The following is a 20,542-nucleotide window of genomic DNA, read 5'->3' as shown; positions in this document are numbered from 1 at the left end:
CACACACACACACACACACACACACACACACACACACACACACACACACCTGCACTGAGATCACTGCAGCAACAAGATGCAGTCGTTGCTCACATCTCTCCCTCCACAGGAAGTTCAGGAAAACTTTTTCAGTTCCTAATCCTGCAAAACAAAGCAACACTAAAGCACCCCCCCCCCCCCCCCCCCACACACACACACTGAGTTTTGAAGGAATCTGAAGGAAATCAGATCTGAGCACGTTGTCATAACATTTACAGTTCGGCTTGGGATGAATAATTTATGATTTGTTGGGAAGAAAGTGACCCCAACACTGCAGGCCTTAAAGATGCAGCTTCTTCTTCTTCCTCTTCCTCCTTCTTCTTTCAGCTTTCCCTCTTCAGGGGTTTCATCAGCGAGTCATCCTCCTTCATCTCACTCTGTCCTCACTCCAACTACCTCCTTGTCCTCTCTAACTGCATCCAATTATCTCCTCTTTGTCTTTTTCCTGACAGCTGCATTTCTAACATCCTTCTACCAATATACCCACTGTCCCTCCTCTGGACATGTCCAAACCACTGTCCCTCCTCTGGACATGTCCAAACCACTGTCCCTCCTCTGGACATGTCCAAACCATCTCAGTCTGGTCTCTCTAACTTTATCTCCCAGTTATTCAACCTGTGCTGTACCTCTGGTGATCTTATTCCAAATCTTATCCATCCTTGTTACTCCTAAGGAGAACCTCAACATCTTCATTTCTGTCAAAGAAAAAGCTAAACAGGTACATTTAGGAAAACTGGCTTGAGCCCTAAAGAGATAGTTCAGCTGTTTTGAAGAGTGTTTTAGTGGAAAAGTTATAACTAACTCCAGGAATGACCGTACATTTTTGGAGAAAATACAACATGAATGCTGAATGTTGGATGAAACTTGTTAAAGAAGTTGAGACTGAGAGGTAAAATCTAAAGCAAGCTAAACAGAAGCTAAAATTAGCAAAAGAGAAGCCAAAGGCTAAGATTAGCTAAACAAAAGGTGAAGAATAAAGTTAGCAAAACTGTATCAAAAAGCATGGACTTTGTTGTATCTAAAAGTTTAAATGAGCACAAGAGTAGCTAAAGCTAATAGTGACACTGCAATAGCTACGTACTAAGATTAGCTAAACAGTAGCTAAAACCTCAAATTTAAAATCTCCATTTGTTTCAATGAAACCAAAAAAGTTAAATATTTACACAAATCTAAATTTGCAAAAACTAAGTCAGATATTTTTTGAATAAGCTGAACGTTTTGATAACTGAGAGGTGCTGAATGTTTGCTGTGGTTGTTAAATGGCAACAACTTTACGGAGGAAAGAGGAAAACAATGGTGTGAATGCCGACTCAGCATTCACACTGTGTGTACTATATATATGCAGAAGCTAGCCGTAGCACTTCCAGCACAGCCTGGGGCACCTTCAGCACACATCAATATTTTTGGTGGAATATTTGTGTAAAGTCAAACTGATGGCTGTGTGAAGGTTGATAAAATAGTGTTTACATGAACTGTAGAAAGGATTTTGAGATGGGGGTTGTTTTAATTCATGAAGCGATCTTCAGAATGTCTCTCGATGTTCTCTTGGCTTGAGTCACTCCTGTATTATTGCTTGAACTTGAACATATCTAGATATCTTGACTGCCTTGTTCCAGGACGGAGACGTATTCTGGTCACTTTGGTCCATTGAGAAGACACACCGAGGCAGCGGGTGGGGGGGTGGGGGGTGTTGGAGTCAGACTGCCAGTACCTTTGATGCACCTCTGTGCCACTGAGCTGGTCGTGTGAAAAACATTCTAAGATCCATGGAGCTGCGGCTCAGTAATGTGATGAACTGATGATATTATCGGTAGTTGTGATCGCCCACTCATGGGATTAAACAACAGGAAACAGATTTATTACCGAGGGAACATTGATGATGACACACACCAACTTTGTAGTTAGTTTTAAAAAGTAGTTAACCACAAAGAGGATCGATAAAGTCAGTGGGCGGAGGTGGGAAACAAACAAACAAAACAACAACAATTAAATAAAAAAAAACAGAATACAGTTTTGAACCCAAAATAAAAACAACTAATCAGAAATCTCTTGCTGGTCCCTTGGTTGCCCCCAGAGTGAGACTGAAGTTGTAAAGTTGCCAGTTACTGGCCATATTGATTGAAAAAGCCATCAACTAGTCTCTGACGGTTACAGGTCAGTGATGATGCAAAGAGCTATGAGCTATCTACAACAGGTACGACACTATTTGTTCTTATTATTTCCACAGTACCGCGTGGAGTCTGTCAGACTTGAAATCAAATGGAAACCTGGAGTTGTGTTTCTGTTTAAATGAAGTAGTGGATGTGCGTGTGTGAGGATGTGCGTGTGTGAGCATGTGCGTGTGCAGCTGATACTCACTGAGGTTCACGAAGCTCATCACCGTGTCTGCGTCGTCCAGGAAGCGACGGTCCTGCGGGGTCAGACCAGCCGAGGCCTGGCTCAGTAAGACGGCCTTGTAGTAAGAATACCCACGCGCCTCTGCCTCCGTGGACACGGTGTTGTACAGATCCAGCATGAACGCCGGGGCGGCGTTGCGTTTGGTGTGCGTGAGGGGCCGCGGCCGGTGCGGGAGGCCCAGGATGGAGAGGATCTCCCGCTGGATGTCCCTGCGCTCCTGGCCGCGCAGCCGCCTCTGGAGGAAGCTGGAGCGCACCTCGGCGTCCACGGACACGTTGGAGAAGGCGAAGCCCGCAGCCAGCGCGCAGCCAGCCCACGGCAGGAGGAGGAACGCGCACGTCGCCACTGCGCTCGGATACATTTTTCTTCCAAGTTTTACGCGCGGCTCTGAGCGGCTGAAAGATGAGGCTGGAGGTGTGGTGCTTTCAGGGGGGAGGCAGGGGACATGTGGAGAGGGTGAAACACGCCTCCCTCCATCAGTCGCGCGCTCCTCTTCGACTTCGGAAAGGAGGACTTTACTGCACCACGGGAGGGGTTCAGAGGGGGACAAATGGAAAAGAATGGGACAGTAATGTTCTGGAGTTTCTCATGTGCGCGTCACCTGTTCAGTTTGGATAAGCTCCTTATTGAAATCTTTCATCTTTGCATCCTGCAGTATTTTCTCTTGTGCCATTTCCATTTTACCCACAAAGCAGATCTGTTGCCTCTGCTCCACACAGGCAGAAAATCAAACCCCAAACGATCCGTCTGAAGGTAAAGACAGCAAATCCCATAATCCCTTTAAAGCGCGCACAGAAACCTTTTGAAGTGGAACAGTAAAGTCGGGCCCAGTCTAATTACTGATCAGCAGCAGTCTGCATGCAGGATGGGACATGCCAACAGCCCCAATCACTGCAGCAATCTGTGCACAGAGCAGTGTTTTAACAGGGGGAGGTGAAGGGATGGGGGCAGATGATGAGGGGGGAGTGCTTTACAGGTTGAGGGCAGAACTTCAGCTGTTACACTAAAGGGAGCTGGAGATTTCCATGAGTGATTTTATGCTTAAAAGAAAGTCATATGAAAAGGAAATCAAAGTTAAAATCAGCAGCAGACACTCAACATGTTTATCCAGCTCAGGTCACATGACTCACCACTAAAACTCACAAGTCTGCCACAAACATCTGTAAACATCCCTCAATGCAACGCAAGAGACTTTTAAAGTTCTTTGAAATAAAATATATTTAGGCCCTGCAACATGTAAACAGCTGGGGTTTTTTTTTCACTTTGTGTTTCCATGATGGATGTAATAACGTTTGTTTAATCTAAAAGGCTCTTTGTGTTCAGAGATGAGGAGATTAAATAGTCTGCACAGTTTAAATACACATGTAGATGCTTCTGTTATTGATGTTTTTACAGAAGCAGTGAAATAGCATTATCTTTGGGGGAAATCTGTGATAAATCTTAAATGAGTGGATTTTATTAAACAGGCATATTCCAAGATGGAAATCAGGTTCAAACTGTGAAAAATTGATTTAGAGGCTATAAAACATAAATTGTTACTATGGTGAGCTATTTTAAAGTGTTTAAACACATTTTTTTATTATTTAAATACAGATCTGGATGCCTTTTTTTAAATGACAAAGTAATTAGCATAATTAAAAAAACAGATTAAATCTGTTTTACTTCTTTTAGCTCTTTTTATTACTTTTGTCTGTTAACTTTTGATCTTGTTTTGTGGCATGTGCTGATCTTCAGTGCTGATTTGAGCTTCTGTCTGTCTTGACTCTCCTGTAAAAAGTGGTTTTAAATCTCAAATGTTTAAAGTTAAATAAATAAATTTAAAGTAGCTGACTTCAGGTCTGTTTATGAATCTTTACATTAGTGGCCATTACACAGCAGTGTAGATCTCTCATTATTTAACAATATTGTGGGAAAATGAACACAACTGCTGATTGAAATACTTGGTGGAACATTGAATAGATGCTGCAACTGATATTTATGTGGACTACAGATATGTTCAAGAAGAGTTCTGCATTAATAAAGGAAAAAAATCAACAATAAATTGGCAATTAATTTGTGTTTTTTAAGATTGTGTGCTTGTTTGCTGATTATGTGTTTCTTCTAAACTTATCACACGCTCAATGTTTACGTTTAATATTTTCTTCTCTGTATTGTGAGTTGTGTCATGTTTTGTATTTTTGTTATTTCAGTAATAGGTGAGCTTGCTTTCACTCAAGCTATGATTATGAGTGATTTTGCTTTAACAAAAATTTTGTTTATCATTTTCTCAAAGTTCAGTTTGCATTCAGATTATGACACACAGAGCATATAGAGCGACTGGGCAGAAGATCTAGAGAGGATCCTTAATTATGTGCAGTAAAGAAATTAACACAATGAGTTTTAAGGTTTGGTAGAGAAAATAATTGTTTGATTTATTTTTCATAGAAACTGGTTCAGATCAAGCCTTCTGTTTATCGGTGTGTCCTTCCCTGCTTGTCCAGCAGGTGGCAGCACCTAACCACTAGAAGAGTTCGACAACAACTCAACAAAACACAGAAGAAGAAGACGCACACTGCAGCAAACACATTTTAAGGAAAAGCTGCTCATTTCCCCTTCACTGATCAACTTGTTTCGTGATTTTAAAGCTGTAAACCTTCAACCAGAGGAAACGTTTTTAAGGTTTGTGTGTCCGAGCAGTTCAGCGGCGCTGCAGCTCAGGTTTCTGTCAAAAGTGTCGGAAAGATTTAGACTAGAAAGCCGACACAGCTAATATGGCTATGAATGTAAACACTTTTTATATTTTTTCAGACACACATAAACAACCGAATAGGTTCGTGGAAATACAGATTTTTGTTAAATACCTCACACTACTAAATATATATTTTTATCAGTTTGTTTACAGCAAAGAGTCAGTCCGCGGTAGTTAGCATCAACGTTAGCTGTTAGCTTAGCTGAAACCTGCTCGTTGTTTTCAATTTATTTAAAAGCAAATCCGTTGTCTGATTAAGTTTATAACGTAATTAAATACACAAGTCGCTTTATTTATGTCGCATCTTTTTTGGGTTTAGATGTCAGAGATAAAATGTTTAATCAAATAGTCTGGGCTCATTTAAAATATAATTTCTGAACCAGAGACTAAACAGACCTGCTAATGCAAAAAGTGACAGTAATCCAACAAGTTTATAAAAGTGTTTGAAGGACCAAGGATAACCATCAGATTACTGTCATTTAATGGTCATCCAGCATTTCACCCCCTCCTCATTCAAAGTAATCTTATGATGGGGTTCTCAGGTGTTCATAATGATTTATTTGTCTCGTTTGCACATCTGGGAGCTGAAATGTTGTACTGAAGTAATGCCTTAAGGGTTTGTGTGCAATGTGAATAAAATTGGCTCAAATATGGATTCTTGAGGAATGCCTCAACTGACTGGCGCTGCAGAAGAGAAGTTTATAATTTCCCTGAGAAAGATCTGGCTCATAAATAAAGTGAACCACTGAAGGACAGGACCCTGAATCCCAACCTTTTCCAGACCATGAGCTAAAAATAATGGCATTGATTCTAAAAGAATGTCATTATTGATAGAAAAAGTTACATAAACTGTTCTAGAAAGAATTATCTTTGAGACAGGTGATATATTTGTCTTAAATAGGACAAAAGACATTCTTTAGATGTTACTTTTGACTTGGAAGAATTGAAATGTGCGTATCTGCTTTGAAGATAATTTCCAACTGTTAAATGATAAATAAGCTTGTCCTAATCCATTTGTCTTTTCCTTCTAGGTGTACGTTGGTGGTGATTTTAATGCAGGATGAGTTTGTTTGGAACGAACACCAGTTTTGGAACAGGAGGGACTGGAGTCTTTGGGAGCACAACTACAGACAGCCATAACCCCATGAAGGTAAACCAGCTGCCCATGATAGGAAACACGGGTGTAGTGAACCAGATGACCTCAAATCTACCAGATGGACAGAGACTGTTATTTTCATTGATCTGAATAAGTCTGGGCCATCTGATGACTTTCTTTCTTGAATTAATCAAGCAGAAAAGACAATTCTTTATAATCATTACTGTCTTACAAATGTTTTGATAATCAAATTGTGTTAGTTCACTCAATGCTTTACAGGTTGAAAAGAACTACTCATTTTTATTTTACATAAACAGTAAGTAATGATTTTTATTCCTCATTCAGAGAAGAAATCACCTGAATAAGCATTTCTTGATTTTCTGTCTGAAATGAGTCAAGTCGTAAGTGTGTGAAAGTTGAAACTTCGGTCAGCTAAATGTTTACTGAAGAAGAAATGTCATGTTTAAACTTTTTCAGAAGATTACCAAGAGTTGGCTCCACGAAGTCTGCTTTTTGCAATAATCTCTCTGTCAGTTGTTAAACAAATTTCATTCTCTGACCTCGACTTTTGATAAACACCTTACGTCAAAACCACTCCTCTTTCTGGTCCATCCACGAATCAGAAAGCTCTGAAGTAAACCCGGAAGTAAACTCATTTAAAATGTGACAACTTCCCGGTTCTGTAGTCTGGAAAGAATAGAGAGGCTAGAGCAGGCAAGAGAGCAGCAGTCTCAGTCGAGAGTGCAGTAGATTCTGGAGAATGGAAAAGTTCTGAAGGAGTTCAGAAGAGAACTAGAGTTATGGAGAGTTTTGGAGTTGCCGAGAATCCAGAGACGTTTGGAATTATAATTTCTGTTTGAGCTAACCACGCACGACTCTCCAAGGATTTTAGCTGGTCTCAACGGAGACGCTGATATCAGTTGAAAAGGATTCTTACTGAGGTGATCGATCTTCAACAAGGTAAAACTTCTTCTTCGACCAAGTGTACCGTGGGCAAAGCTGAGATACCTGATGGGAGCGTGCAACTTCTGGTCAAACAGATTAAATTCCCTTACATAGTTCTCTGTAAGATAATCTCCTTTCATCTTAAACTCTTCTCTCTCACAAAATCAGTACAGATATTTTAGAAATATCTGAAGCAAAGTCCTCAAATCACCGCCGAGTGATTTGAAGTTCATTTTCTGTGAAACTGTCTGTTATTATTTTCATATTTTGCCAAATTAATGTAAATGTTTGATGTTAAACTTTGATTCTGAAAATAAATGACTCCATTCATTTGATGGGTCAAAGGTAATAACGTCTCTCGTTCGCATTCCTTTAAATTCAATGCACGGCATTACACAGTCAGAAAAATGAAGAACTCGTGAATATAGTATGCATATAAACGGGGATATATTGTCATACTACAACTAGTGACACGTACCCACGTGACTCACTACACGGGTTGTATAAATCATGTTATTGACTCACTGCATTCTGCACCCTCACCTTTTGACTTCTCTGGTTCTTTCAGGACGTGGAAGTGACGTCACCACCAGATGACAGCATTAGCTGTTTGGCCTTCAGTCCCCCAACCATGCCGGGAAACTTCCTCATTGCAGGGTCTTGGGCTAATGATGTGAGTCATTTATCCAATCATAATCCATCCATCCATTATCTTTACCCGCTTATTCCATTTTGGATCACGGGGGTCGCTGGTGCCCATGTCCAACAATCACTGTGCGAGGGGTGGGGTACACCCTGGACGGGTCGCAGGTCCATCACAGGGCCACATAGAGACAAACGAGACAAACAACCATTCACTCTCTCACTCACACCTAGGGACAATTTAGAGTTACCAATCAGCCTAACATGCATGTTTTTGGTCTGTGGGAGGAAACCGGAGCACCCGGAGAAAACTCCAATCATAATAATAAACACAAACTTGGTGAATAATGTCAACAAAACAAAAGATAAAGCTTTAATTATCATTTATGTAGTTCCTAAATTGACCTGGAAATATGGAAACTGAAATAGGCTGAATTCAATTAGCTACCAGGAATGGGTTGGTAACCTTTTTTTTTTAGTCCAGACATACTGAGAAGAGGAACAAAACTCACTTTTGTGTTTTGAAAACCATTTTTGTTATCATGTTTATAAAGTAACAAAATTATTTGCTGTATTTCAGAAAGGAAAACATTTCAGGTGCAATTTAAGGGATTTTTTTTTTTTTTTGTCATTTTAATTCTCATATTTTGATATTTTGAGATTAATAAGTGACTTGGCTGGCTTGCATAAAGTAAAGTAAGTAAAACTTTATTTCTATAGCATTTCACAGACATATAGATCACAAAGTGCTTCACAAAGGCAAAACAATTAAAACAAACAAAGAAGAAAAAAACATAAGTAAAAACCTGTCTAAATAAAAATGTCTGTCTTTGTTTCTTAAGTCTGTGCAGCGTCGGGACAGTGGGAGGGCGTTCCAGAGCCTCGGAACCACTGCCCGAAAAGCGCAGCCTCCACAGGTTTTAAAACGGGTTCGGGGTACAGTCAACAACATTTGACTCGAGGACCACAGAGTCCCAGATGAAGCTAAAGGATCCAAAAGGTTAAGAATGTATTTAGGAGCCTGGCCATGAATAGCCTTGACAGTTAAAGCCAAAATTTTAAAGTGAATCCTCAAGTTCACAGGAAGCCAGTGCAGGGAGGCAAGAGCAGGAGTTCAGTGAGCCCTTCTGTCAGTTTTAGTCAGCAGCCTGCTGCAGCATTCTGTACAGACTGAAGGCGAGCCAGGGAGGTTTAATTAAAACAAATAAAAAGACTATTACAGTAGTCTAAGTGGGAGGAATTAAAAGCATGAATAGCCATCTCTAGCTCAGTCTGTGACACAAAAGGTCTCAACTTAGAGATGCTCCTTAAACGATAAAAACTGCTCCGAACAAGAATTTTACGATTGTCAAAAGACAAGGCTCTGTCAAAGATGACGCCCAAATTTGTGAGACAAGTTTTCACGGTAGAAGCTATTTTTTGATTAAATGAATCTTATTGTCAGGGGAAATAATAAGAGGGTATTGTTTGCATTTAACTGCAGATAGTTGTTGTCCAGCCATGATTTGATGTCAGACAGACAATTGTTGAGATCAGACAGTTTGTACATCTCAGAAGGTCGAAAAGAGCAATACAACTGAATGTCATAACATACAGATGATAAGACAAATTTTATAGTGTTTTAGGATAACTCCCAGACAATATAAATACAATAAAAAGAGGATCGGGCCCAAAACTGAACCTTGAGGTACCCCACAAGACAGTGGTGCGCTATCAGAGTAAACCTGGTTCATAAAAACAGAAAAAGACCTTTCAGATAAGCAAGTAATAATAATAAGGCTTCTTTTAAGTGCTATGTGTTGTCATCATTGTACGCTCCCATAGATGAAATAGCTTCTCTGCATTTAACCCATCACACCTGAGGTACAGCCAGGTGGAGCAGTGGACAGCTATGTAAGCACCCTGGGTGCAATTGGGGATTAGGCGTCTTGCTCAGAGACACCATTACACAAATTTGTGAACTTTCTATCAAATGTCTGGGGATTGAACCTGGGACTATTGGGTCCCGAGTCTGCTGCCCTACCTCTGCCCCATCTCGGCCCCCAGCATTGTCCTTTTGGATATCGAGGCGTTTTAATTAGAGAACCACTCTGTTGTCAGACCTACAGAGTTTTGTTGACATAAATAAACCCATTCTTGTTTTTACCAACATACAGATCAGCTTTTGTGAGAGTGGTGGTTTAGTGTACTCCCTTATCTTGTCTTGTGGTTTCAGGTCCGATGTTGGGAGGTGCAGGACAATGGACAGACTGTCCCCAAAGCCCAACAGATGCACACAGGTCCAGTACTGGACGTTTGCTGGAGTGATGTAGGTGTTACCGTACAAAATAAAAACACTGGCTGTCATCTTAAGAAAACTTGACCTTTTTTTTCTTCTTCTTTTCATTTGACTCAACCAGGATGGGAGTAAAGTCTTCACTGCATCTTGTGACAAGACAGCCAAGATGTGGGATCTGAACAGCAACCAAGCAATGCAGATTGCACAGGTTGGACGGGACTTTACAAGATCTGCGATGTGCTCATGAATGGCATGTCACACTTCTCATCCTTTTTTCTTTACAGCACGACGGTCCAATTAAAGCGATCCACTGGATAAAAGCCCCCAACTACAGCTGTGTCATGACAGGCAGCTGGGATAAAACGCTTAAGGTACAAATGCCATCTTTGAAAGTCTGTCTGATGTATGACATGATGATGTTTTGGTGTCAGCTTATGTAGCATTTAGAAACACGTTTTCTGTTTTTTAGTTTTGGGACACCCGCTCCCCCAATCCTATGATGTCCCTGCAGATGCCTGAGAGATGCTACTGTGCAGACGTTGTAAGTAACTTGTAAAAATCATGATGAATCAAGGTCATTTTCATGCCTACTCGTAGATTAATTAATTGATAATATGTTGCATTTGCTCCCCACCGACTGTTGTATGTAGGTGTACCCCATGGCGGTGGTAGCCACAGCTGAAAGAGGCCTTATAGTGTATCAACTAGAGAACCAGCCCTCTGAGTTTCGCCGAATAGACTCCCCTCTCAAACATCAGGTGAGATGTCCTCCATAAAATATTTTCTTTTATGCTGTTGTATCTTTTTAAACAGACCTTTAGTTTTTGACTCAGTACCTTTTATAATGCTCAATCTGTTCTTATCCCACAGCACCGTTGTGTCGCCATATTCAAGGACAAGCAGAACAAGCCGACAGGTTTTGCACTTGGAAGCATTGAGGGCCGAGTGGCGATTCATTACATCAACCCTCCAAACCCGTGAGCGAAGCAGCACCCTTCTCACGAAAACGCTAATTATTCTGTAATACATCGGTATAGTGTTTTTTGTTTGGACCTGGAGCAAAATAAGACGTGAATGATTTTGTGATTCTCTTCAGAACCAAAGATAACTTCACCTTCAAGTGCCACAGGTCCAATGGAACCAACACAACCACTCCACAGGACATTTATGCTGTAAGTCCTTCATTCCATAGTGTATGATTCGCTCTTGTTTTTGACCATCTTCACTAAAAAACGGATGATTTTCCAGAAGTTTTGTCTTTTAATTAAAAATAAAAATGAAACAAATAAAAATTAATTTAAAAGAACCCATTCTGTTAGAGATAATTTATTAACAATTCCAGGAAGGCGCGATTTTTATATATACTATAAGATATTTTGTTGTTGTTGTTGTAATGGCTCAAATCTGTGTCGCAATAATAAAATTAGCTAACAAAGTTAAATCAGGTCTTCTGGACAGATTCTTCTTTATTGAAACGTTTTGTATTTTATCCAAAAGACTTCTTCAGTCTGCGGAGCTGCAACAAACTCAGTCTTATAAACAGCACATATTCATAGTGGATCCACCAGATTGCTGTTGACAGCCAGAACTAGCTATTCACGTGATAAAGTGGGATCATCAGCCTAAAAATGGATCATTAGTGCCCTGATGGCTGTTTACTACTCACAGAGGGCTGAGTGATACTAGCAATCACAGCATTGTAAGAGGGGGACAGTTGAACCCGGAGGCCTCCACCCCTGTTTAATGATGGACGATTTCTTTTCACAAAGATGGCCTCCTTTACTCCTCTCTCAAACCATCGTTCCTCTCTATCAAGGATGTGAACATCTTCATCCCTGAAAGAGTGACCGCTGACCTGGAGATGAGTGTAGACCTTAGAGTCCTGGCCTGATGATGTTGATCTTCTGTGCTGGGCCATCCTTTTGGCCAGTGGCTGTTTAGTTTCCCCGATGTAAGACTGATCACAGCCCTCCTGACACTGAACAGCATACACAACATTACTCTGTTTGTGCCGGGGGACTGGATCTTTGGGATGAACCAGTCTTTGCCGTAATGTATTTTGGGGTTTAAAAGCCACTGGGACGTTATGTTTAGAAAATAAACGTCTCAGTTTCTCTGATACTCCCTCAACATACGGAATGACCACTGGTCTGGGTCTGGGTTCCAGTGGCTGCTGTGAATAGCAAGCAACCATCAGGGCACTAACGATCAATCGTTAGGCTGATAGTCCTCCTTTTGCATGTGAACAGCTGGTTCTGGATGTCAACAACAAACTGGTTGATCCACTGTGAGAAGGTGCTATTTATAAGACAAGAGTTTGTTGCAGCTCCTCAGATTAGCTATGTTTACATGGACATAAGTAATCGGATCAAACGGCCATTCGGAATAAAAACGCGTCATGTAAATGCCCCGTTAGGATTATTTTTTGTTTATTCAGCGTGATCCGAAATAATTTGTGATCAGAACGAAACGGGCGGTTTACGCCGATTCATAACCCGAACGGTGTCCATGTAAACGCTTGATCTGTTCATTTTTATCTGATGGTGAAAAACTGACCTGACTGTGCCTGTGCAACTTTGTCATTTCTGCCTGGCTAATGCTAACAATATTAGCATGTCGGGGAAGCAAAACTGGTCGGTGAGCGACACAACATTTCTACTAAAACTTTGAAAGAGCTCAAAATGATCTGTATTACCTGCAGCTCAGTCAGGGAGTGCAGTAACGTCTCCACCATCATTAAAACCTGTCACGGGTCCATTTTGGGTGCTCAGGTTTGTTTACGTTCACCCGGAAGTAGAACTTCTTCTTCTGTGGTTTCTTTTAAGGAGAGTTTACCACTCTGCACATGTCAGTACTGCTGTTCAGAACAAAGCCTGCTGCATGTAAACGCACGTCGTGAACAGATTGTGCCCATGTAACAATACATTCAAATTATTTAATCTGAAATCATTTGAATCCAGTCAAAGTATTTTGCGCATGTAAACATAACTACTGAAGAAGTGTTTAGGATGAAAGACGAAACATTTCAACAAGAAGAATCCGTCCAGAGGACCTGACTCAACCTTGTTAGATCTACCTGGATTATGGAGCATGCATCAATACAGATTATAAATTAAGTTTTTTACTGCGGTCCTCAGTGTTTTTGTCTTTAGATACAGTCAGTATGCTTGATATGGTTTCATAATCCAACATTTTTCAGTCAGGTCATCTGGACAGTTTCTTTTTTTTTGTGTGTGCTGAAGCGTTTCACCTTCCATCCAGAAGGCTTCATCAGTCAAGGAAACACACAACACAAAACTGATTCTTCCCCCACCAGCTTACTCCAAAGTTGAACAAACCAGTTATGTTGGTGCTAAGATGGTGTCTTTGGCACACCCCCTCCTCCTTTTGGATGGAAGGTGAAACGTTTCAGCACAAACAAAATAAACTGTCCAGACTGAAAATTGTTGGATTGTATACCTGGATTATTGAGCATGGACTTGGTTGGTTTCATAATGTTTTCTTTTTTACAGACCGTTACAATATATTTAGTTTAGTTTACTAACTAGTCTAATCGTGTTTCCCTCTGCTGTTTTCAGGTGAACGCCATCTCCTTCCATCCTGTCCATGGCACTCTGGCCACTGTGGGCTCAGACGGGCGCTTCAGCTTCTGGGACAAAGATGCCCGCACCAAGTTGAAGACCTCAGAGCAGCTCGACCAGCCCATCACAGCTTGCTGCTTCAACAACAACGGCAACATCTTCGCCTACGCTTCCAGTTACGACTGGTCAAAGGTACGTGGCATAAAATCGCAACAAAAGTTGTTTACCTCTTGTTGTTTACCTCTTGTTGTTTACGCTGTCATTTCATTTGAACCCCATGCGTCCCTCAGGGCCATGAGTACTACAACCCCCAGAAGAAGAACTACATCTTTCTGAGGAACGCTGCAGAGGAGCTGAAGCCTCGAAACAAGAAATGGTGAGAGAAGAGCAGCTGCCGTCCTGTTAGCATGGACCCCGTGGTCACTGGACGGGGCTCTGAGTGAGGGGCGGGGGGCCTCTGGTGCATGAGTGTAGTGAGGGTTGTGCCCTGAGTCACATTTCATATACACTTTACAAACTTCACAGACGTTTTGTAGATTTTTTTATTTTTTATAATTTCTACTTAAATATGATGAAATCTTTGTGCTTCCACAACTGGGAGCAAAGGACACAAGACAAAGCCTGAAAGATCTCAAATTTTGTAAAGTATGTTTTTATTTAAAGTGTTTATTTTTTTAAGTTATTTATTGGATAAATGTACATAAAATAAATTATGTTAGTCGTATTTTGTAAGGAGGCAGCACGGTGGCACAACTGGTAGAGCTGCTGCCTCTCAGTGAGCAGGTCCCTGGTTCAAATCCCGGTCCGGGGGCCTTTCTGGGTGGAGTTTGCATGTTCTCTCCGTGCATGCGTGGGTTTTCTCCAAGTACTCCAGTTTCCTCCCACAGACCAAAAACATGCATGTTAGGCTGATTGGTAACTCTAAATTGTCCCTAGGTGTGAGTGAGAGAGTGAATGGTTGTTTGTCTCTATGTGTCCCTGTGATGGACTGGAGACCCATCCAGGGTGTCCCCCGCCCCTCGCACTGTGATTGCCGGACATGGGCACCGGTGACCCCCCTGACCCAAAATGGAAGAAGCGGGTAAAGATAATGGATGGATGGATATTTTGTAAAGATGAGCAACAATTAGCAAAAATCAACCTAAGAATTGAAAGCTCTGTGCTAGGGATGCATGATATTAGATTTTTGGCAGATTTCCGATATGTTAGCAAAACTTATCTGGCCGATAACCAATATTTTATATACTTTCCTTTATTAGAACATAGCCCTCTTATTTAGGCTTATTTGCTACAAAAAATGTGCAACATCTGTAAGAGCTGGTGACATATATTCAGTAACAGCCATGTGATATGCATAACACTTTAACTTATATTAAATGAAAAGTGTTAAATGTTGTTTATTAGCATTAGTCACCTGCGATGCTGTCTCACTTGTGGAGGCTTGTTCCAGGTTCCTATAGCTGCAGTGTGGGATCCTCTGCACTCCTGTGCATGAAGGACAGACTTTTTAAGTTCAAAGTTTTTGTCTATCCATTGTGCCGTAAGACTAATCATGCTAACGGGGCTAACACGACGTTCAAACGTCTGTGGTAAAACTCACCCAACAAGTCATGCTATCGGCTATTAGCTTCTCAATGCTGTCTGAAATGACGGCTTGTAACTCTGGTAACATTACATCGGAAAAATATCTGACTGCTGACGATGTAGTGAGGCTCAACATAGTCCATAAATCTTCAGACTCTGACATCCTCACCAACGAAAAATAAAACTTCCACACCGCCGACATTTTTGAATTTTTCTCTCTGCCGTGAGATTGGGTAGGCGCACGTGATGTCATCGCGTTGTGCTGCCGCAGCAACGTCATCACGTTGTGCTGCCACTGCAGGTAAAAACAGCATCTTTTATATCGGCGAGTTATTTTAATGGAATGGCTGATGTCCGATATTGAACTTTAACGCTAATATCGGCCGATACCATGTCGATAATATTGTGCATCCTTACTCTGTGCAACTTACTGGTGTTTTTATGGTTGGATCTTTGCAAAGAAAAGAGCTGCTTTCCAAAATAATAAAACAAAAATGGAAGCCTTGTAAATTAGTCACTGATTGCTTCTTCCTGTCTCTAGATTCAACATACCAAGTCACATCTGTGAAGAAATGCAGACCTGCTGCTTTACTGTGTGTACGCTGGAGATCGACCCCTCGCTTTGAACAAATGCCTGGACCAACGCTGTGGCGCTGCGTACTGCACATTGACCAATCACCGGGGCCTGTCAGCTGCATGATTACTGGTCTTAGGGGACATCATGTTGTATTTGTTGTCGATCTTGATGTGTTCATTTTCTTGCGTTCAGCTCATTTCCCCCTCTTTACTGTTTTACAAAGGTTTTTCAATTTGTTATGAGTTGTTGCAGCTCCATTAAAGGTGTTGAGATTCAAAATAAGTGCAAACTCTTCATAGTTCATGTGTTCGTTTCTTTTATCTTGTATGTTTCTGGCATTAATGATCAGTTTGAACTGACCTCTGCTCCAGTGACTCATCTTACTGGCCCGTTTTGATCCAAGTTAACCAGCAGAGGGAGCGTTCTGCCCATCCTGTTCCTGTTGCATGCAGGCACAACCAGGATCCCAGTCCAGTGGACTCAACTGGTCAAATGGGATCAAAGCTGTGGGACTTGTCCCCCCATTCATGGGGGGGAGGCTTGCAGGTGATCAAGAGGATACGAATGGTAGCTTCAAAGGCTGTGAGTGAAAAGTGAAGTTGTCCACGGAGTAAAAGTGTGAGCCAAGTGTTTTTATTGAGGTCATTAGAGTGTCACCTCTGTGTCAGCCTGACCCTGGGTACTTAGCAGTGGAGCTCCAAGACTCTGAGGGTGGGGCGGACCACCGCTGTCAGCTTTCAACGGGATTGTGTTCATGTTAAAGGCCTGTGTCTGACTTCTAAACTACAATCAGTTCACCTTTAAGAACCAGAGGGTTTGAGCAGTTGTAGATTAAAAAAACAGCTGATGGTGAAACACGTTGTTTTAGTTCCTGTAGGGGGGAAACCGGTTTGCATCATACCTTTTATTTTGGGGGTGGACCATGTAGTGAGGTGCACCCTACAAGATCAAACATCTTGGCTTTGCACCCAACAAAACAACCGTCAGGAGACGACACCATCCAGAGATCATCCCTGACTGCAGATGACCTGCTGTCAAACAATGATGGAAGTATTGATGTGTGTACTGCAAGTGATGCACTACTCACAGTAGACCTGATCAAACGGGTAAAATATTACAGTACAGATGTTTCAGAGGATGAGGTTGACCAGTGACAACCAACATCAACAGGCTGATGGTGGATACTGGACTCCTCAGAATGAAGTCAGCCATGATGGATCGGAGCTTGTGGTGAGACATCTGTTGACATCCAAGAAATATGAACTATTACATTCATAAGGATTAGCCTGTTGCTTGTGGGTTTCTAAACAAGCAGAAGACAACATGGCAAACGATACACAAACATTAATACACTTCCAACTTGTTCAGTAGAATAACTTGTAAATTTATCTTAAAATACTTTGTTGTATTTATATTGGTTGTACACTATTCAACACTTAGCTGGACGATTTGCAATTCTTTATTAGTTGGAAGCCTCATATCTTTATTGATTTTTATTAATTAAAGTCACACATACATGTAATATATATAAATGTACAACAGATATAAGAAGTCACTTCTGGTGAAAGTCTAAGAAATAACTTAAAGCATTAAAAGTTGAGAAGTTTTCCTCATTTCTGTGGTAATAGGCTCTGTGCACAGAGCCTATTTAAGTTCAAACTTTGAAGTCCCTGCTTGAATCTTTTGGTTTTACTTTCTGCCCTTTTACACGGTGCCTGCCACAGTTGTAAAGTGACGTGACTGGACATGTCGGTATGCTGACAAGAACATTTATGAGGGACTGGTCAAAAGCCGGGAGGATTACCTCCCTGCAGTCCACCATGTGGCGTGTCCCTCAGGACAGAGCCGCTTTTCTTTGTGTGAAAAGGACAAAAGCAGGTGCAGTAAAGTGCCGGCAGAGGCTGGGCCAATGGGAGGATCCGCTTTTCAGTTTTGGTGTCGGTGCTCTACGCTGATTGGTCAATAGTTAAGCAAAGGCGGAGCTTAAGTGGTACTCTATAAAACCTCCCGGCGCGCTGTTGCTTAGCTGCTAAAACGCAACAAGCCTAGCTGCCTGCGGTCGGCGTGAATCACAGATGTCAACAGGTGGTTAAAACTTTAACTAAACAACACCGAGCCCGGAAGATTCTATAGCTCTTTGCTTTTCGATGCTTGGAAACCGTTAGCCGTCGTAGTTTGTAGTGGTTTGTGTGGCTCGGTGTTCGCCGGCTGACCAATGCTTCTTCATCAGTACATGAACGGATCCCTGGAAGTCATGCCTCCCACGCCGCTTCAGAAGGACACCACGTTCACCAAGATCTTCGTCGGCGGGCTGCCTTACCACACCAACGACGCCTCTCTGAGGAAGTACTTCGAAGCCTTCGGGGACATCGATGAAGCCGTGGTGATAACGGACCGGCAGACCGGGAAGTCCAGAGGATACGGCTTTGTAAGTACTGGCACCCACCACGTTTAATCCAGACTTCCTGGTTCTACTGTAGCTTTGATCCAAGCACGTTTAAACTACTTTGATTACTTTAATGCAGTCTTTCTGAGGTGTAGGTCAAAGGTGACACCCCCCCCCCCCCCCTAACTACACAGCTCCTCTGTTTTTGTTGTTTTTGCTTGACTGGCTGGTATTCTGGTCTAATGAGGATGAAGGATCTCATAAGTTGATGGGTAACTAAGAAGATTATAATTCAACATATGTCTGATGCCCCCCACCTCTGAGACACCCCCTGCTCCTGCAAAGACACCTCCCCTCCCCTCCTGTCCTGAGCAGACCCAGCTTATGGTGTGTGCTGGTGTGTGTGAGGCAGTGCTTGCTTTATATGGTTCTTCAGAGCATTGGGGCGGTTGACCTTGCACACCCTGCCCTCCATTGTCAGGGACCACGGGACATGATTTAACATCTCGTCTCGCCTGCTGGGAGAACATCAACAAGTTGTCTGCGTCTTATTTTAGACGCTTGCTTCATTTTCCCTTTTGATCTTATCTGGTCATGAAGAGTTTGAGTTCATTTTAAGCTGCTCTGTCGTCCCAGTTCACTGTTCCAGAACGTGAAATGGAGAAATAAGAAAAAGTCCAAACCTTTTTTTTTGTTTTTGTTTTTTTAAATCCACATTAATGATGGCCCTTCCTGGCGTAGACACACAAAGAACAGAAGCAGCACACACACGGAAAAATGCAAATATTTACCAGACGTTTGGAACGCTCCAGTGTGCTATCAGGCCACAGAAGGGATGGAAAGCAGTTGTGTGTGTGTGTGTGTGTGTGTGTGTGTGTGTGTTTACCTCTGAAGGGGAAAATTGTGGGACAATTGCTCTTTGTTTACACATCGGCTCATGGAGTCAGGGAAGCTGCCCCGTGAGTCGAGCAGGTGTGGAACTGCGTGTGGAGGCCGGTGTTTCAGGTTCCGCAGGCTCCCGGCAGCGTGGGTGCTTCCCAGGATGAACGCAGGAACTGTCGAGGTTTTAGACCCTGGTAGCTTTTCATTCTGTTCAGAGCGGTGGCTTTGTGAGGATGAGGAGGAGCCCACAGCTGAGCACACCTTTTTTTTGTTTTTTTTCTCTCTTCTGTCTAACACACTTCAGAGGTGGATTAGTGGACACCCCCCCAACACACACACACACACACCGTGATAATGCTCCTCAGTATAAACAGCCGTGATCCTTCCTGTGTGTGCACAACACGGGCCCTGCCGTGGGCTTTGTTCACCATCACTCCACTCCACTGAGCCGTCCTGTGGGAGCGTGCAGGCCGGGGCCCACGTTCACCGCTCGCTCCACCTGCAGAGGTGACTCCGAGATGGCAGAACGTGGCAATCATAACAGAAGGGCTCGTCTTAACGCCAGAAGGGAGGTGGGTGGGGGTGGAGTAATACCAATCTCCTTATTTTGGTCCTAATTGGATAATCTCCTTGTTGCTGGGATCCATATTTCATCGGCTCTGCCCTCGGCCAAGTCTGAAGACTGGCTGCTGCTGCTGCGGGCAGATTTATTCACGTTTTTACAGCTAATCATTCTGCTGCGTTTATGTTCTCCATCTTCTTTAGTAAAATGGAATAAACAAATACAAAGGTATAAAGCAGAGTTATTGTCATTAAATAAGTTTTTTTTACGGTTTAAAATCTAGTTTTCTCTAAAAATGAACCCATTGAAGGGCCGAGCTGAGTTCACCCGTGGGCCTGGTTTGGCCCCTGGACCGCCAGTTGAATAGCACTAGTTTAGTGGAGTTTTTCTAGTTCAATGAACCTGTTGAGTATGTTTTGTATACAACACCACAAATATTGTCGTCTAGATTAAAATGATAAACGATCGAATGTGTTTATGGTCACCAGGTGACGATGACGGACCGAGGAGCTGCAGAGAGAGCCTGCAAGGATCCCAACCCCATCATCGACGGCAGAAAGGCCAACGTCAACCTGGCGTACCTGGGAGCCAAGCCTCGCAGCATGCAAACAGGTGAGACGGAGCTGGGCGTACTGGAACCATAAAGTAATGATTAAAACCAGTACAGGGCTTTTATTCTGATTACACAATGGAATTGGGAGCACAAGTCTTGTGTTCTGACGTTTTAATGTCTGTAATTCATACAGAACTCGCATTTCCATGTGAAATCACATTCAGCTCTCCAGCTGCGCGCGCGCGCACACACACACACACACACACACACACACACACACACACACACACAC

The 20,542-nt window shown here is 42.4% G+C and overlaps 3 protein-coding genes across 4 annotated transcripts in view; 2 read left to right on the top strand and 1 right to left on the bottom strand.

The window, feature by feature from the left end:
* Positions 1 to 2,797, bottom strand: part of LOC119412279 (bone morphogenetic protein 7-like) — a 24,111-nt gene extending 21,314 nt beyond the window's left edge. Inside the window, exon 1 of the mRNA XM_037679267.1 lies at positions 2,398 to 2,797. Coding sequence (XP_037535195.1) covers positions 2,398 to 2,797 — 400 coding nt within the window. The remainder of the gene's footprint in view (positions 1 to 2,397) is intronic.
* A 2,176-nt stretch (positions 2,798 to 4,973) lies between these two features.
* Positions 4,974 to 15,965, top strand: rae1 (ribonucleic acid export 1). Of its 2 annotated transcripts, XM_037679266.1 has the most exons (13): positions 4,974 to 5,094; positions 6,196 to 6,314; positions 7,774 to 7,878; positions 10,063 to 10,155; positions 10,247 to 10,333; positions 10,410 to 10,496; positions 10,595 to 10,666; positions 10,776 to 10,883; positions 10,996 to 11,102; positions 11,222 to 11,297; positions 13,704 to 13,898; positions 13,997 to 14,082; positions 15,832 to 15,965. In XM_037679266.1, coding segments are annotated over exons 2-13 (1,107 nt in total). In that variant the 5' UTR covers positions 4,974 to 5,094; positions 6,196 to 6,224; the 3' UTR covers positions 15,833 to 15,965. The 2 variants fall into 2 exon arrangements, with proteins under 2 accessions (XP_037535194.1, XP_037535193.1); XM_037679265.1 differs by lacking the exon at positions 15,832 to 15,965 and having other exon boundaries at positions 13,997 to 14,086.
* A 1,933-nt stretch (positions 15,966 to 17,898) lies between these two features.
* The window catches only part of LOC119412277 (RNA-binding protein 38), a 7,787-nt gene continuing 5,143 nt past the window's right edge, over positions 17,899 to 20,542 (top strand). The window contains exons 1-2 of the mRNA XM_037679264.1: positions 17,899 to 18,295; positions 20,186 to 20,309. Coding sequence (XP_037535192.1) covers positions 18,083 to 18,295; positions 20,186 to 20,309 — 337 coding nt within the window. The 5' untranslated portion in view covers positions 17,899 to 18,082. The remainder of the gene's footprint in view (positions 18,296 to 20,185; positions 20,310 to 20,542) is intronic.

Source organism: Nematolebias whitei, chromosome 7 (assembly GCF_014905685.2).
Source record: "Nematolebias whitei isolate Nwh7 chromosome 7, NemWhi1, whole genome shotgun sequence".
Taxonomy (NCBI): Eukaryota; Metazoa; Chordata; class Actinopteri; order Cyprinodontiformes; family Rivulidae; genus Nematolebias; species Nematolebias whitei.
This window is presented reverse-complemented; position numbering and strand designations above follow the sequence as displayed.

Excerpts from the sequence above, each read along its gene's own strand:
- rae1 (XM_037679265.1), top strand. The coding sequence starts at position 6,225 with ATGAGTTTGTTTGGAACGAACACCAGTTTTGGAACAGGAGGGACTGGA. Across the intron at positions 11,103-11,221 it reads TACATCAACCCTCCAAACCC|AACCAAAGATAACTTCACCT; the intron begins GTGAGCGAAGCA and ends GATTCTCTTCAG. Across the intron at positions 11,298-13,703 it reads CTCCACAGGACATTTATGCT|GTGAACGCCATCTCCTTCCA; the intron begins GTAAGTCCTTCA and ends TGCTGTTTTCAG.